General features: G+C 37.1%; 1 protein-coding gene across 1 annotated transcript in view; it reads left to right on the plus strand.

The window, feature by feature from the left end:
- The first annotated feature begins 1,092 nt into the window (after positions 1 to 1,092).
- Positions 1,093 to 18,697, plus strand: part of KYNU (kynureninase) — a 71,831-nt gene continuing 54,226 nt past the window's right edge. Inside the window, exons 1-2 of the mRNA XM_021695871.1 lie at positions 1,093 to 1,219; positions 8,225 to 8,407. Coding sequence (XP_021551546.1) covers positions 8,239 to 8,407 — 169 coding nt within the window. The 5' untranslated portion in view covers positions 1,093 to 1,219; positions 8,225 to 8,238. The remainder of the gene's footprint in view (positions 1,220 to 8,224; positions 8,408 to 18,697) is intronic.

Raw genomic sequence — 18,697 nt, forward strand, 5'->3', positions numbered from 1 at the left:
GTGCCCCATGCATTGCTTTATATTTTAGTAATTTTGTGAGAAAGGCAATTTTAGGTCCATTTGATAGATGGGATACTGAGCTTCAAAGGGGGTTAGGTGAATTGTCCTGAGTTATACAGTGAACACATGATAGAGATGATTAAATAATGCTTTACCTGGTATGTTTTGGATGCTCAAAAAGGCATAGACATGCATACAAAATAGATTCAATTATTCAGGCCCAGACTCTATCTTTATTGTTTTTTCATTTTTAAAAATTTTAATCTCAGTATAGTTAACATACAGTGTTATCTCAGTTTCAGGTGTACAATATAGTGATTCAACAATTCTATGCATTACTCAGTGCTCATCATGGTAACTGTACTCTTAATCCCCTTCACTTATTCCACCCATGCCCTTCCCCACCCCTCCTCTGCTAACCATCAGTTTGTTCTCTACAGTTAAGAGTGTTTTGGGGGTTGGGGATTAACATAAGAGTTTAAAAAAAAAAAAGAGTGTTTTGGGGGCACCTGCGTGGCTCAGTCATTAAGCATCCAACTCTTGAACTCCCCTCAGGTCTTGATCTCAGGGTTGAGAGTTCAAGCCCTGTGCTGAGCTCCATACTGGGTGTGGAAAAAAAAAATACTGTTTTGGTTTGTCTCCTTTTTTTCTTCCTTTTTCCTTTTTTTCATTTTTAGAGATAGAGAGTGTGCATTCGATGGGGTGGGGGGCAGGTTGGGGGGTCAGAAGCAGAGGGAGAGAGAATCTTAAGATGGCTCTCTGCCCAGTGCAGAGCCCAACACAAGAGCCGAAATCAAGAGTCAGACACTTAACTGACAGAACCACCCAGGGGCCCTTATTTGTTTTGTTTCTTAGATTGCACATATGAGTGAGATCATATGGTATCTGTCTTTCTCTGACTGGTTATTTTACTTCGCTGCTTAGGGGACAGCGCACTGAAGGAGCCCAACCTGTTTGAAATAGAGAATAAGAGCAGCATTTTGCTTAGATGTTTGTCAGTGACTGGAGATTCACTATCAGTTTAGAAAGAGGGGAGGAACTAAAGTTAGCTCACAAATTCCCCACCGGGTGGAGTCTGAGCAGAAGTGCTCTGCATTTCTCACCCTGAGTTCTGACCTGTAAGTTTTCAAGGAAATCTTGAGAGATTTTTCCTTTCAATTCTTTTTTTGTTTTAACAGGAGACTGGGAGCTGTGGACCCCATCGTCGGAATCCTAGCTGGTAAGCACAGAGACGCTGATAATACACTCTGTACACAAATACATAGTGATTTTTCCAAAGAAAAATTCTCTCTGTTAGAATCCTTGTTAAAATGCTTTAGAGGTTTCTTTTGCCAATTTCTTCTCTTTCTATTTCTCCAAATTATCTTCATAGAAATGGCACAATCCTCTAATGTGCAAGTGCTCACACTTTAAAACGTTGGGTTAAATAGAGATCTTTACCAATGTATTGCTGTCAAGAGTACTATGCAATTCATTTAGTGAAAGATGATTACATTTGACTAATTGAAGTTAATTTTGTAGTTACTTGAGTTTAAATGGCTCGATTAGATAAAAATTCAGATCTTTAAATAAGTATTAGGTCCTATGTTTTCTGGTAATTCTAGTTGTCTTATGGTGCTATTAGTCATATTCAATATTTATTTGGAGAAGTGAAAATGTCTATTTCATGAGCTGGGTTGCTTCCCCTTTCATTTTATGAAATATTTGCCTAAGAATGGAGAGTTAATACACTTTTATTTCATAGCTAAAAAAAGTTTTTTCTTTTCTGCTTTTATTTTGAGGAGGGTGGGGTGTTTTTTAGGTAGAAACATTAGAGCAAATGTGTTGATCTTATTAATGTGATGCTCAGCATGTAATTCATATAATCCTTGACATGAAATATACAGTTGTGACAGTGAACAATGACATATTTAAAGAATACTGCTCTGTGCACGTGTATTAAATAACATTTTCTTTCTCACCGAAAAGCTCTGTACTTTATAATTTGCTTTGCCAGGTTCTAAACTTTGAACTCGTGTGTAATTTGCTTATTTCAGGCATGAAACCTGAAACTGTGTAAAGATTAACCACTGAGTAGTCATAGTCATTTATTTAACTATTTAACCTTAGACACATAGGTGACCAGAAGATCCTGGATTCCATGATTCCATGAAAACAATCAATTTTTTATAAAAGTTTTAGCTTTAAAGTTATAGCTGCCTAATAAAATAGACAGAACACAATTTACAAAATTTCAAAAGCTAAATTGAGGGTAAAATGGCACTTTCCATCACAAGGTATTACTATTAAAAGATATTATGAGCATATCTTTTATCTCTTTATAAAGGAATTTACCTAATAAATTTCATTTGATCCTAACCATGAACCTCTGAAGAAAGTAAAACTTAAATTATTAGTTTTATGTAACATTGCAGCACAGAAAAGTTAGGTGGCTTTCCTAAGAACAAGTGTGTATGTATACATGCCGTCTTTTTTTTTTTTTTTTAAGATTTTATTTATGTATTTGACAGAGAGAACCACAGCGAGAGAGGGAACACAAGCAGGGGGAGTGGAAGAGGGAGAAGCAGGCTTCCCGCCAAGCAGGGAGCCCAATGCGGGGCTTGATCCCAGGACCCTGGGATCATGACCTGAGCCGAAGGTAGACGATTAACGACTGAGCCACCCAGGCGCCCTGTACACATGCCTTCTTAAGACAATCAAAATTAAATGTGTGAAATGTAAAATTTGGATTTTTTTAACTTGGGTTGATTTTTTTTTTTATTTCAAAGTAAGAGCATGTCAATCTACTTGAAAATGGTAAACCTACAGGAGGCATAAATTGAGGCTTGTGAAGCACTAATTGCCTTGCTGGCAGGATGAATGCAGAATGAAACAGCAATTATTCTGAGTTAATAAATTGTTTCCTTGGAGTGAGGGCACTCTGGTATTGGGCACTGCGGATTGTATTCACTTCTGATGTTAGTGGTACATTTTGGCAGGTGAGACCAGGTGTGTTCTCCCTGAAAGCCTATTTCACTAGCAGGTGTTTTACTCTCTGTGCAGGTGAGGTTGTGACATCTGGGCTGTGACAGGCCCAGAAGTGGGACTAGCCTCTTTAACCTCTGCCTGGCTGGGACTGGATTAGAAGGATTGATTAAAAAGAGTAGTAGATTCATTGCCTCCTGTATTTGCAGATGGAGTACAAGGCTGAAAAAAAGAATGAAGTTGGGGAAAAAAGAGAATGAGCCAAAGAAACATATTTTCTTTTTTTAAGATTTTATTTATTTATTTGACAGAGAGAGACACAGCGACAGAGGGAACACAAGCAGGGGGAGTAGGAGAGGGAGAAGCAGGCTTCCCTCTGAGCAGGGAGCCCAATGTGGGGCTCCATCCCAGGACCCTGGGACCATGACCTGAGCTGAAGGCAGACACTTAACGACTGAGCCACCCAGGTGCCCCAAAGAAGCATTTTTTAAAAATCATAAAGTAAGATAGAAGGAAAAATAAAATAAGAGGGCCAGGAATTCTGCTCTGTGCATTCTATCCACATGCCATGCTGAAGACAAGCATGGCTGACTCTTCCTCAAGTGAAGTGCAGTCCCAAACAGTGGACTCTTATTATCCCAAAGTTTGATCTGGAAGTAGAAGAAAATTATTCTGATCCCTCAAGATTGTTAGAAGGATTAAATAAGAAACAAATACAAAAAGGCTAATGAATTAATATGAATATCTTTTTTATTTTATTTTTTTAAGATTTTATTTATTTATTTGAGAGAATGAGAGAGAGCATGAAAGTAGGGAGGGTCAGAGGAAGAAACAGACTCCCTGCTGAGCAGGGAGCCAGCCATGGGACTCAATCCTGGGACTCCAAGATGAATAACTGAGCCGAAGACAGTCGTTTAACCAACTGAGCCACCCAGGCACCCCCAAATATCTTTTTTTAAATAAAGAAAATTGGATTTTACTGGGAATATGATGGTAGCAAACTAATATGTATATTTAGGTAACCCATTCAGAGTTTACAGTCAAGCCCAATGAACCCTCAAAGTTCTGACTCTCCAAAGAAATTACTAGATAAAAGGCAAGATTTTTGAAAATGTTTTTCTAATTAATTTCCATGTGGTTGGAGTAAGAAGGGCATTGCTCTATGGATAGTCATTAATCATGTGAAATAATTCAAGCTATTTTGTGCATTCTTACTAAATTGCTGTTTTAGGGGAATGCTCTACGTAAAAGCCACTGCTCAGGAATGGAATTGCTACAAAGATAAACAAGATTCAGGCCTCCAGGTAGAATATATATAGTTGAGTAGGATGGGTAGCCCAGCAACTCAATCAAGCCACCATAAGTAATGTGTTCATAGTAAAAACACACTTGATAGGCAGAAAACAGCTCATTAGATTCTCAGGACAGCCAATTCTCTAGGTGACCTTCCAGGATATACACATAGTTGTTGCATGGAAGGATTCAATGACTCTCCAGACTGGTTTGTCTTGTCACTTTTCAGGAGACAGCTGTTCCATCCCCTACCATTGCATAACTAAGTTGATTCTTACTTGCTTCTGAAATCACTTCATATTTTAACAAGCAGTGGTTCTGTTCGACTTTGAAAAAAATGAGTCACTCATGACAATACTCCTTCTAGACCCAACCATCTTATTGCTTTCTATGATTTTTAAAAATTTTTGCTCCTGTTTCCAACTGAATAAATAACTGTATCTCATAGCTCAGATTCCTGAAAGAATCTGATGAGATGTTCAGATAAACACCATCACTACTGTTTGGCTAAAGCAGTCACAGCAAGTCACTGTCTAACAAAACAGTGCATTGTCTTCAGTGAGTCAAGTGTCTAACAGAGGTGTAGTCAATTGTGTCTAGGATAATGTCAAACGGTAGAGACACTGTCATCTCTATTCAAAAAGCAGGTTAATTCATCACAAGGCAATAGGTGGGAACCCATGCAGAATCAAGTTGTAGGTGTGGCAACATATTTCAGCTTTCCCAACCACAGAGGCATCTAAATAAATAGAGTATCTGGCAGGATGCCTTACTTACGAATAAAGGTGTGCTCTTAAGTGTTACAGGTATCCAGAGGAGGAAAAACTACTTTTAGTTGAGACAACATGACAGGCCCTGTGGGAGAAAAAAAAAAAAGTAGCCTTTGAACTAGGGCTTGAAGGTGACTAGGATGTGAATATGTAGAAAGGGAAGTAGAACATTTTAGGCAAAGGGAATGACATGAGAAAAATCACAGAGGAAATTTCATGAAAAAGACAAATAATTTAGTATGGTCAGATATTGAAGGAACTATCAACACCAATGTTGAAATCGTTGACTTTTGTATAAAAGCATGGATTGGAGCAATTGGCAGTCGTTATTGGCATCAAAGCTAAAAACATGTTCAAATCAAGCTCAGTACCCTTATTTGAGAATATACAGAATAACTTATCAGGGGAGACCCCTGGCAATTGAGAAAGGAAGAGGTCAAATAAATAAGAAGAATTCCAGTTTAGAGAATAGGAAGTGTGCTTGTTTTACTGGCATCGTATAACATTCAGACATGCAACTCTTCATCACCTAACACTGGGTGTGTTGGTTGGGGTGGGAGAAAAAGAGGGGAGGGTGGTGAGAAGAAGACAGATGATTGAGATTTGAGAGCCTCATCTCTGTTAGTTTTAGTTGGTTCTTAGGATTTCTAGGCTTTAAGTATAGTCTATGAGTTGAAAAATATCAAGCTTATATCTTGTGATCTAATTTTCTTCTGAGCTACAGACCCAAACATCCAATAGCCAGTTTGTTATTTCTACCTCAAACTTCGTGTGTCCTAAACAGAACTTTGATTTCCCTCCTCAAAGTTTTTCTTCCCTAGGTATTTATTTCACCACTTTTTTTTTTAATTTCTTTTTTTTTTTTTAAGATTTTATTTATTTATTTGAGAGAGAGAGAATGAGAGACAGAGAGCATGAGAAGGAGGAGGGTCAGAGGGAGAAGCAGACTCCCTGCCAAGCAGGGAGCCCGATGCGGGACTCGATCCCGGGACTCCAGGATCATGACCTGAGCCGAAGGCAGTCGCCTAACCAACTGAGCCACCCAGGCGCCCCTATTTCACCACTTTTAACATATTTGCTCAGATCCCTCACCAGAGAAAATCTATCTGCCTTTCCTCCAAAATATGGAATGAATCCACACACTTCTCTGCTTTTCTCCTCATCACATTTAATCCACCATCATTTTCCCCTGAACTACTAAAATAGCCTGAATCTGCCTCTCTTTTTCAACTCCTTCTAACTCATCAGAGAGCAGAAAAAGTGATGTTTATTTCATGCAAAATTATGTCCTATCACTTTCCTACTCAGGACTCTCCAGCAATTTCCCGTTAAGTTTAGAAAAATTATCCAGACTCCTTTCTGGCTTCAGAGTTCTTCATAATTAACTTCTGCCCCTGCCTTCTTTCCTTCATAGTGTCTCCTTCTCCCTTACTTACTTAGTGTATTAGCTGAACAGACCAAGCCTGTCCCTACCACAGGATTTTTGTACTTTTCTGTCATCTTCTCTAGTTCCTGGTCTTCACGTGTTTGATTCCATAACAATGCACGTAGATCCCTGCCTCAAAGAGATACACTTGACCCTTCCCTTGAGGAAGTTATTCCATACCCTAGTGACTCTCTATCCCATTACTCTGCTTTTTTTATACATAGCTCTTGAAACTCTCTGAAATTACATTATTTAATTATATTTTTCATTCTCCACTAAAAAGTAAACTCTAAAAATGTATTACTTATGCACCATCTTTTTTTTTTTTTAAGATTTTATTTATTTATTTGAGAGAGAGAGAATGAGAGAGAGCACATGAAAGGGGGGAGGGTCAGAGGGAGAAGCAGACTCCCTGCCGAGCAGGGAGCCCGATGCAGGACTCGATCCCGGGACTCCAGGATCATGACCTGAGCCGAAGGCAGTCGCTTAACCAACTGAGCCACCCAGGCGCCCATTTATGCACCATCTTTTTACAGTGCTCTTTCATCAGTGCTTTGAGCTACATGGTTGGTGCTCCACAAGGGCTCCTGGAAAGATAAATGAATGGAGAAATGCATAAGTGGAGGCACAAAAGTAGAAGTCTGTAAATCAAGCTACCTGAGAATTTTTTTTCTCTATTACTATTCTTACTCAATTTCAAAAAAAGCTAAAACTTGGGGAAATATAAATAAATCAATATAAAGAAAGTTTGGGTAAAGTTTAAGAATATGCAGTTAAATTTCTGTTGTTCCCCCCCCACCCAGAAAATGAAGCTTTCTTTCCAAAATTGTGAGAAATTTTAAATGACGATTAAACAGAGCAAAATGTAGTTTCAGAAAATATCATGGGGTTCTGCTTTGTTCTAAGATGGCATATATAGTTTTGAAAGAGAAGTTTCTCTTTATCAGTAGCAGGAAGAGCTCTTTGGTCTTCATATGGCAAAAATTATTAACATTAGGTAAAAGGTAAAGGTAAAGTTACCTTTTTCATCAATACTGTTTTCATTCACAATAAAGATTTTGTTATGGTTCTATTGTATATATATGTCCCTAATTTTAAAACTCTGATCCAAGAGGGGTGCCTGGGTGGCTGTTGGTTAAGCAACTGCCTTCGGCTCAGGTCATGATCCCGGAGTCCCGGGATCGAGTCCCGCATCGGGCTCCCTGCTTGGCAGGGAGTCTGCTTCTCCCTCTCATGCTCTCTGTCTCTCATTCTCTCTGTCTCAAATAAATAAATAAAATCTTAAAAAAAAAAAAAAAACAAAAACTCTGATCCAAGAATCATTGGGAGTAAAACAGAGGAAGGGGGATAGGGAGAAGGACAAGCTAGGTGGGGCACTGTTTCTCTGCACTTTTCACAAAAGCATCTTTACTGTTACCTCCAGTAAGACATCTAGAGGAAAAGGTGATGAACTTACGTATGTTTGAAAGTCACTAATTTGGTCCATTTTCCAGAAAACAAAAATGGAAAGAGCTAACATTTATTAAGACCTTACTCCTCACCACCATTACCTAAATTTATTCCTTTCAACATCCCTTAAGTTATTATCATTTTCTTTATTTCACACATGAGAAAAACTCAAGCATGAGGTTTAATGCTGTTGGTCAATTATATTATTTCTGAGGTTGGGAAGATGAGAATCTTACTTAAGCCAAAAGGGTTGACTAATTTTCTACAGAAAAAAAATGATGGTGGCTAAATTATTTTATATTATATTCACTTTCATTTTTAGAGAAGCAACTTGTAATGGAGCCCTCCCCTCTTGAGTTACCAGCTGACACAGTACAACGCATTGCATCAGAACTTCGATGTCACCCGACAGATGAGAGGGTCGCCCTCCGCCTTGATGAGGAAGATGAGCTGAGGCACTTCAAGGAGCATTTTCATATCCCCAAAATGCAGGATCTACCTGTAGGTAAGAACACTGAAAAGGATTTTATTTTTCTTAATTAATTTATTAATTTATTTTTGCTACTACATGTGTTTATCATAAATCTTTGAAATCATTGTTCTATTATATAGTAGAGCTATTGTAATTATGTCTGAAAAACAGCAAGTTCCTGGTGCTACTAAATCAACCCGTCAGCCTACCTAAGCCTCAGATTCTTTATGTTCCTTTTCTTCTTCTGAATAAAATACTTAACAGGGTTTTTATACTGTCATCTACTTCTCTGAACAATGGAGTGACTGATTGAAAGTTATAGGCAGACGCATTTACTTGTTCTCTAAGCACTTAGAGCACAAAACAATTTCTTTTCAATACAGTATTAGAATATCTCTTATTTTGTGGCACCTAGTTTATGATAACATGATATTTGTCTTAGAGGAAATATTATTTTGGGATTTGAGTATATTAAGAAGATATGTGAATAACCATCTTTGTGTGCTGTAAACATGGCATGTGTAAGACTTACCAAAATTAAAAAAAAAAAGAAAGAAAGAAAAGAAACATTATCAATGACTAAGAAATGCAATACTGCATTTTTTTCTTTTAAATAATATGGTAAGCTGATTCTGCTCTTAGTTTGGGGGATATCCTATTTAAAAAAAAAATAGGTAGCACAAATGTAAAAATAGGACTTTTTAAAATATTTGACTTTGCTCCATTTTACATCAGTGAAAAAGACTACCAGGTTGAATAGAATTGATCAAAATGATTTTTGGATACTTTATAATACAGTTTGATTTTCAGTTTTCTTTAGATTAAATGAGGCAGATAGAATTTTGGATACTCATAATCCAAAAGCATCAGCTAATATGATTTTAGAATGAGATTGGGTCACATAGCTATCTTATTTGGCGTATATGTTATTATATAACCCAGGAAGGCACCCTGTGAAATTACAGAAGGATAAAATAAGAGAAAGTCCTTTATCCAATTTTTTTTTTTTTTTTAAAGATTTTATTTATTTATTTGAGAGAGAGCACATGAGAGGGGGGAGGGTCAGAGGGAGAAGCAGACTCCCTGCCGAGCAGGGAGCCCGATGTGGGACTCGATCCTGGGACTCCAGGATCACGACCTGAGCCGAAGGCAGTCGCTTAACCAACTGAGCCACCCAGGCACCCTCCTTTATCCAATTTAAGGTTGCTTAATATCAATTGAGGTAGACATTGATATAAACGACAGCTCTAGGAATAAAATGGGGTAAGTGAAGGGAACTGATATCACAGAAAAAAAATCTAGGTCTTTGTAGAATCTAGAATGAAAGGGCACTTTGATTTAAATCTTAAGGGATACAAAGAATTTTGTGTGTGAAAAATGAGGAAGGTAAGTCTAGGGATATTCTTTCAGTGAGGTGGAGAAGGTTGCCTGGTGACGGTTGGCACACAGGGTGGAAGTCCCCTCAAAACCCCATGACCCACCTGAGACAAATTTCCTCTGGTGACCCAGCCCCAAGGTGCTCTCCAGCCCATGGGCTGCCTGGGAGATTTGATGGGTTCCTAGGCTGGAGATGACAGCAGAAGCCTGGAGGACCACAGAACTTTAGGTGGCCTTCTGAACGGGCAGCAAGAACTAGAAATCAAGAATTAGGGTTCTAGAACTTTATGACATTTATTGGAAGTTATAATTTCCTCAAGATTTAAAATTATTTTATTCCTTTTCATGAGTGATAGGAAAAGCAGACATAGCAAAGTAAGCAAACAAAAATACTAACAAAACCTATCCCGTGAGGACAGATGATGGTATTACAGAGAGAAGGAAAAACATGGCAGCAGCACTGGCGGGGGAGAAAGTGGCCAGTGGTCTAGCGTGGCTGCCGCATGGGCTGTCTTGGGAAATGAGGCTAAATAATGGCCACATCTAGATGCATATGTGAGCAATGACTACTTCCTGCACCTGAGAAGTAATGCATTAGGGAGTTTTGGTTGCATTGTCTGTCTTACCTATTCTTAAGGTGCCTTTCTTCTATATAATACCATCAGAGATTTGAGGTAGGGCTCAGCCCTGAATTTCAAGACTGTTGAAATGAAGGGGTGCTGGGAAAGTTAAAACCCTATTTGAATGTATCACTTATTCTGTTACTGAACCTAAGACTCACTGACTAACATGACTTCATCCTCATGCTGAGTCAGTTTTGTTGCAACAAAATATTTACTAGTTACCTTTTCACATTTCTCTCTGTGCCTTGGAACTTGCTTTCTACCCATCTCTTCCAGCACAGTGAATTTGAAACACAATGAACAAAACTCACTGTTTGTCCTGGGAGGCACTGTGGTCTGAGATTGCTGTGAGAGCCTGCTTTAACTCTATCTAGCTGGGTGAGTTTGAGAAGCAAGTAGCCTCTCAGAGCCCATCTATATTCCTCCAAGTGGAAAAGACAAACACTGCTCCAAAATGTAGAGGGACTTTCTTAGCATGAAAATGAGATCATGTTAAGTGAGCCTAAGACAGGGCCAGAATGTTAGTTTCCTTGCCCCCTTTAATACAGACTTTTAACTTCAATAGAGATTTTTAATATTGGCTCAATATAGGACTCTTCTACTAAGCTTTGAGATAATTTAATCAGAACCCAGGTAAAGATAGCATTATATATATAATCACTTCATTAGACTGAAGAGTTGATTCTACTACCCTGATTATGGTTATAGTATTTAATTAGATATTCAATAGGAAATAACATAAAAATTACAATCTAGGATACATTCCTGATTCCTAAAGAAATGTAAAGAGAAGGAAAATGAATTGATTCAATAAGGAATCTAACAATTTATTTGTTCAAAAAATACAGTTTTGAATGATATAAAAATTGACTTCATTTACCCCAATCATTAACCCCAAGAGTTCTTCTAAATTCATTACTGTCAAAGTCTGTGGGTTCCTGACCAGCCCAAAGAGGATCACCAGGGAATTTACTAGAATGTGCAAGTTCTTGGGTCCCAAACCAGAATTATTAAATCAGAAACTCTGAGGGGACTCCACTTATCTGTTCTAGATCACTTAGGATGGTGCCACAGAGAGATGAATCTGTTCTTATTCCCACTATACTCCCTCTAGATGCTTCTTACTTGCCAAGGGTTCATTCTTCCAACAAATATTTATTAAGCACTTACTCTGTTCAAGACACTATTCTCAGAACAGTTTACCAGTGAACTAAAGAGCAAAGTTGTCACATCCTTGAGTTTTTATTCTAGTATAAGGAGACAGAAAATAAACAAACTTAGAAACAGTGTGATAAATACTCCATTCTCAGGTGGTACTCTTAATTGTTGTGGCCTGCCAGGGTGTGAGTAGCGTTCTTTTACCAAGGGCCATCTGGGAAGGAAATCCTGATTAGATGACACCTGAGCAGAGAGAAGAATGAAGTGAAGAAGTGAGCCTCATGATTACAGAGGTGTAGGTGAGCCTGGGGGACAAGGTTCACTAGGCTCAGACGCAGATAGTGTGCAAGTTTCCTCCCCCCCCCTTTTTTTTTTTTGACAAATAAGAATCCTTCAAAAAACTAGTACTTCCCCTCTTAAAACCTTCCAAGAACATCTAAAAATGATATTGCCTCTCAAATTAATTTAAGAGACTATCATAACACTGAGAACAAATGTTCTTTAGTAACCCTGAATAATGAAAAACAAAACATAAATAAACAAGTTTTGAACAAATGAAAGGATCATGACTCCCAGTATAGGCTTAAAAAATTTCAAGGAAAGGCTGTAGGCACAGCTTGTGGGGTTCTGGTATTCTGCCATTAAATATAATGTTTGCTCAGGATTTCTAAGAGAAAGTTTTATCAAAATAAGTTTTTTCTACTGACGGTTTTTGAGATGTTGCTAGAGAAAAGGGTCAAAATTATTTTTACTCAGCTGGTATTGCACTTATGTTCAACATTATTCTAAAGACCATACCCCCAAAATAACACACACACACACCATGCATACTTGGCATGCACAAGAAAAAGGAAGGAAGGAAGAAAGGAAAGAACATGCAAGACATAAATATTGGAAAAGACCTGTCTACATTTCTTGAAATTATTCCTGTTTGGAATATCCTTGTTCCTAAATGTCTGAGAGGATAGCAGATAGTTCCATAAGATATATTGGTTTGGCAGACATACAAGATGAAGTGTTTTTTGTTGTTGTTGTTGTTTTTATTTTTATTTATTTTATTTTTTTCTTACTAACATATAATGTATTATTTGTTTCAGGGGTATAGGTCTGTGATTCATCAGTCTTATCCCCAGTGCTCATTATAACACATACCCTCCCCAAAGTCCATCACCCAGTTACCCCATCCCCCCATGCCCCTCCACTCCAGCAACCCTTAGTTTGTTTCTTAAGATTAAAAGTCTCTTATGGTTTGTCTCCTTGTTTGCCTTGTTTCATTTTTTCCTCTCTTCCCCTATGATCCTCTGCCTTCTTTATGACCTACCTATCAAAGTACCAAATTGCCTTCCATTTATATTTATATTTCTTCCAGAAATAAACAAGTGTCTCACTGACATCTTTGCTCATTTGACAATCAAAAAATTTTTCTTTCCTTGTTTGAAATTTGTTTTTATAAGCTCCTTGGCCATTTGCTTTTCTTAAAAAGTTTTAATTTTCTCTTAATATGTAAAATGTATTGTTTCTATGTATTTTATTTTTTAATTGATTTTAATTTTTTAAGTCTTAGGTATATCACCAACTTGTTCTCTCTAAGGAATTTTAAGTGAGTCTGCTCAGTCCATGTAGCTGGACGATATAACCAGAAATGGATTCCAAATTTTGTGACTGCTGCAATGTTATTACTTTTTTAAAAAGTTATCCTAGCAATGCCTGGCTCTCTCAGTCGGTAGAACATGTGACTCTTGATCTTGGGGTCTTGAGCTCAAGCCTCACGTTGGGCATAGAGCTTACTTAAAAAAAAAAAAATTACTCTATTGCATTGTGATTTACCATACCATAGAATCCACTTTGCTTTATGCTCTACAAGATGATTCCAGGACTATTTATCTTGTAACTGAGAGTTTGTACCTTTTGTCTGCTTTCTCCTCTTTTGCCTACTTCCTACCTGGCACCTTAGGCAACCACCACCAATCTGTTCTCTGTGTCTATGAGTTCAGTTTATTCATTCATTCATTCATCCGTTTATTTGATTCCACATATAAGTGGTATCATACAGTATATGTCTTTCTCTGTCTGACTTATATCATTTAGCATTTTAAGTGCACAATTCAGTAAGTGTATATAGTTTGACGACCATCATCACAAACCCGAGTCTTTACTCCCCTTTTCCACCCCCACCCCCAAGTGGCCAGTCATCTACCAAACCTGCTTCTGTTTTGCTCTATAAAGAAGATCATTAAATCAGAAAATGTCCTTACCAGTAAATTGTATTTGAGAGTATTTTTACACAAAGAGTTGTTTAAAAAGGATTAAAGAAGACAATTTAGTTGATAACAAACTTTATTAATTACTTCATAAAGCTGGCAATTTCCATTCCCTCTGGTCCAGGGAACTGCAAAATGGGGTGGGAGGCTTTTATAGGACAAAGAATAAAGAATGAAGAAGAGAAAAGTAGAAAATAATGGATTTGCTAGGGCCACATAATCAAACTTGTTTGAGGCAAGAAGGAATAAGGAAATAAGTAGAGAATTCAGCATTGCCTTGGCATTCAGGGATTGGCAGACTGTATAGTCTGCTTTTCTGGGCATGCAGAACATTAACAGGAGTAGGAAAGTGGTTTACCTAAGTCTCAGTTTGCTGATGCGCCATCCTAGGCAGAAGCCACTCCACCTTGGGCCTAGAAAGTTATTTCAACAGTATTCTTATCACTGTTCCTTGCATACTCAAATATTCCCCTCTTTCTATCACATATCCAGGAAAGATGAGTAAATCGTCAGCCAACTTTAATAAGTTAAATTGAATGCTATCCAAATAAGATCTACTATTACTATGACTCTGATATTATGACTCTGTGATACTATCCTGTTAGATAAAATTGACATAGAAAACTGCCATGCTTGAGTTTGTCTCCAGAGGTTCCATGTAATATAATAGAGCCTCTTCAGTTCAACTATTGTTAGGCTCAGGAGTTAATGACAAGTATGAGGTATCAGTGAATGAAATGTGGGAAAGTACGCTTTTCAGCATAAACTAGAATCCTTTATCTAACAGAAACTAACATGTTAAATAAAGGCTTTATCCAGCTTTAAGAAGATGTATATTTGGGATGCCTGGGTGGCTCAGTCAGTTTAGTGTCTGCCTTCGGCTCAGGTCATGATCCCAGCGTCCTGGGATCGAGTCCCGCATCGGGCTCCCTGCTCCGCAGGGACCCTGCTTCTCCCTCTGCCTCTGCCTCTCTCTCTCTGTCTCTCATGAATAAATAAATAAAATCTTGAAAAAAAAAAGATGTATATTTATGACTATGTGATTTTAATAATGACATATATTTAATTTCTATAAGAAGAATAAATAAGAGAATTTCTTAGTTAAAAGTTTAATTTTGTAGATACATTGAACATCTCATTGCACTTGTATTGTGCAATTTCATGGACTTGTCATCTTGTCTTTCCTTTTGTAGTAGACTGTTTGCTCCCTGAAAGCAGGGACTGTCGTATTTCTCTGTGTATGAGTGGGAGTCATCTAGGTAGACCCTAGGGTAGAGGTGGCCAGTGAGGTCTTACCCCTCAGAGAGAATAGCATTTGCAAAGACACAGCAAAAGAAAGCATAGTTGCTAAAGAATTAGAAAATCTGTGTGTGTGTGTGTGTGCATATGTTTTTTTTTCACTGCTATAATTTTGAGATTTCTGCTGCGTTTATACAGTAGCTGTGAAAAATATTTCACCTTGGAACAACAAAATTGTATATTAATGTTACTAGTATCATTTCATCAACAATGTAGAATCATACTGAAGAGGACAAAAATAGAATTAAGGAAATGATTAAAATATTTTTGCAGAAATCCAAAAGGAACTGTAGAAATCCAAGTAAATGCATTGGAGGTGAAAAAAAGAGGAGAGATTCAAAAAATATTTTAAGTACTCACTGAATAAACCTGAAATCATTATTCACTGAATAAACCATTAACAGGGAGAAATAACTCCCTTGTTGGATGCATTCACATTTGAGACTGTTACATCTTCTTGAGTTGATACATTTTCATTATTCTACTTTATCCCTGGTAATTTGTTTTCTCTGCAGCCTACTTTGTCTGATAGTAATATACTGATCTAGGTTCATTTTTATCAATGTTTGCTTGCATTTCTTTTTACACCCTTTTATTTTTTAACCTACCTATATCATTGCAATTGAAAAATAGACTGTCTACCTATAGACAGAATATAGTTGGGTCTCTTTTTTTAATTCATTCTGGCAATGAATTTTAATTGGCATGTTTCAGACTCTTTATGTTTAATATAATTATTGATAAGTTTACATTTATTTTTTTTTTAAAGATTTATTTATTTGAGAGAGCGAGAATGAGAGAGAGAGAGAGAGTACATGAGAGGGGGGAGGGTTAGAGGGAGAAGCAGGCTCCTCGCCGAGCAGGGAGCCCGATGCAGGACTTGATCCAGGGACTCCAGGATCATGACCTGAGCCTAAGGCAGTCGCTTAACCAACTGAGCCACCCAGGCGCCCCTTGATAAGTTTACATTTAGATCTACCATTTTATTATTTGTTTTCTGTTTGTCAGTTTTTCATTTTTTTTCTTTTTCCCCTTTCTTGCCTTTGCTTTGATCATATGATATTTTTTTGGTATCACATTAAGTTATATATTGAACTTTGGATTATAACGCTTTTGTGTAATTTTTGTTTGTTTGCTTTAATAGTTGCTCTAGAGATTAAAAATACATATAAAGTTTACATAATATGTATGATATGTTGATTAATAATTAATATATATTAAATATATAGTAAAAGCTTTTTAGTTGATTTAGAAGTATTTTATCATGTCAAATAGGATGTAAAAAACTTAACAGTGTATAATTATATTCTTTTTTTATGTCATAGTTGTAATATATATTATATTTACAAACACTGAAAACCTAACCAGATAATGTTATCATTTTTTTCTTTTCAATATTTAAAACTGCATATTACATATATTTTAAGATACTAAAGAAGAAAAAATAGTCTTTTACATTTACCTAGATATTTATTATTTCTGTTGTTCTTCCTTCATTCCTAAAGTCCAGATTTCTCTCAAGTATTATTTCTTTTCACTCTAAAGAACTTCCTTTCATGTTTCTTTCTTTCTTTCTTTCTTTCTTTCTTTCTTTCTTTTTTAGATAAAGAGAGAAAGCAAGAGAGCCAGTGTGAGTGGGGGTGGGGGGAGGTACAGAGGGAAAGGGAATCTTAAGCAGGCTGCATGCTCAGCCCAGACACCAACACAGGGCTCCATCTCACAACCCTGAGATCATGACCTGAGCCAAAATCAAGAATCTACTGCTTAACTGACTGAGCCACCCAGGTGCCCCTCTTTCAGTCACTTTTTAAAAATTTTGTTCCACTGGTTTTTGTCCTCCGTGGTATTTGATGGGAAACTGTAGTCATTAGAATTACTGGTCCCCAATAGGCAAAGGGCTGTTTTTCTCTGGCTTCTTTAAAGACTTTTCTTTGTCTTTAATTCTCAGCAGTTTGATTATAATGTCTTTGGGCATGCATTTATTTGAGTTTATCCTCATTGGAGTTCACTGAGATAATTTTAAGTGTGTAAGTTTAAATTTTTGACCAGTTAAAGGAGTTTTCAACCATTATTTTCTAAAACATTTTTTGCATCTCATTCTTTCTTCCTTTCCTTCCAATGTCCTAATAATACCTTTTGGTGTTGGCTTACATATCCTTGAGACAGTGTTCATTTTCTAAATTTCTTCCTTTTTTTTCTGATGTACAAATTGGGTAATTTCTATTGATCCAAATATAAGTTCATTGACTCTTTCCTTTGTCATCTCCATCTACTCAGGTGTCTTTCCTAAGTCCATTTTGGAATTTCTCAAAATATCATTTATTGTATTTTGTAGTTCTAAAGTTTCAGTTGCTTTTTAAAATACTTTACTTCTCTGCTGAAACCTTCTATCTTTTTACTCATTTCAAAAGTGTCTTTCCTTACATCTTGGATTATAATTATAATAGCTACCTATGGTCTTTGATCATTCTAATATCTGCATTGTCTTGGGGCTGATGTCCATTGATTTTCTTTTCAATTAAGATAGGTTGCGATTGTTCTGGTTCTTCTTATATTGAATAAATTTAGATTGTATTCTAGACATTTTGATATTACCTTATAAGTCTTTTGTCTTTTTAAATCCTATCAAGAATGTTGATATTTTTTGTTTCCTTTGGTTTGCTTTAGCAAGCAACCTACCCAGATAAGGTGTTTGCAAGTTCCTACCACCCTTCTGTGGATGGTGTTTCTAATGTTAATTCAATTTTCAAAGTCTTTGCAGTGTTACTTGGATCTGTCCTGTGTATATGACACTCAATCACCAGTTTGGGATCTAGGTTCAGTTCTGACAATTTTGTTAGTAATAATACTGTTTACAGTTAGATCCATTCAGGCAGGTGTGAGCTCAAAAGTTCATGTACAACTTCATATGATCATTTTTTTAAGCTCTCAATAGACCTAAAAATATCCTGCTCCCAGGGGCCCATTTTCATTTTTCTCTGGCTAGAAAACTGAGACTTTAATAATTTACCCTTTTTTTTTTTTTTTAATGCACTTCCTATGACTGTGCTTGCTTTTGGTGCCCAGAAGCAAGAGGACAGAGAGAGAACAAAACAACTAGAGTTATCCAACATTCTTAGAGCCTCCTCTGATTAGAGAGAAGGGTTTCCTGTCTCCATGATTTGGGGTGCCTGTGCAGCCACTGTCCCTATAACTGCCACCACTGTCACAGGATTGACTAGGGATGACCATGAAAGAGAACATAAAAATGAAAGAAAAAAGGAAACACCAACAAGATTTCTCTCTCTCTCTCTCTTGGGTCCTTAGAGATTCTCTCTGCAACTCTGACCAGAAATAGGGATAGTGGGCTTCTCTTAGAGTTCTTAGAGCTCACACTGCATAGCTTGGAGTTTCTGGCTCTTTGAAAGCAAGTCCTGAGCGATTCCTCAGAAGTAGAAGGAAAATAAGAAACGCAATGCCAGTTTGGTGGTATTTCAAATTCTGGTTTTCTTCCCCAGTGTACTTATCATTTATTTTCAAGCTCCTCAGATTCTAAAATGCTACTCTGCATTTTAGTTATATTCAGTGTGTCAGAATGTACTTCTCTATGTCAAATTGTGTCTTAG

This window comes from Neomonachus schauinslandi, chromosome 3 (genome assembly GCF_002201575.2).
Source record: "Neomonachus schauinslandi chromosome 3, ASM220157v2, whole genome shotgun sequence".
Lineage (NCBI taxonomy): Eukaryota > Metazoa > Chordata > Mammalia > Carnivora > Phocidae > Neomonachus > Neomonachus schauinslandi.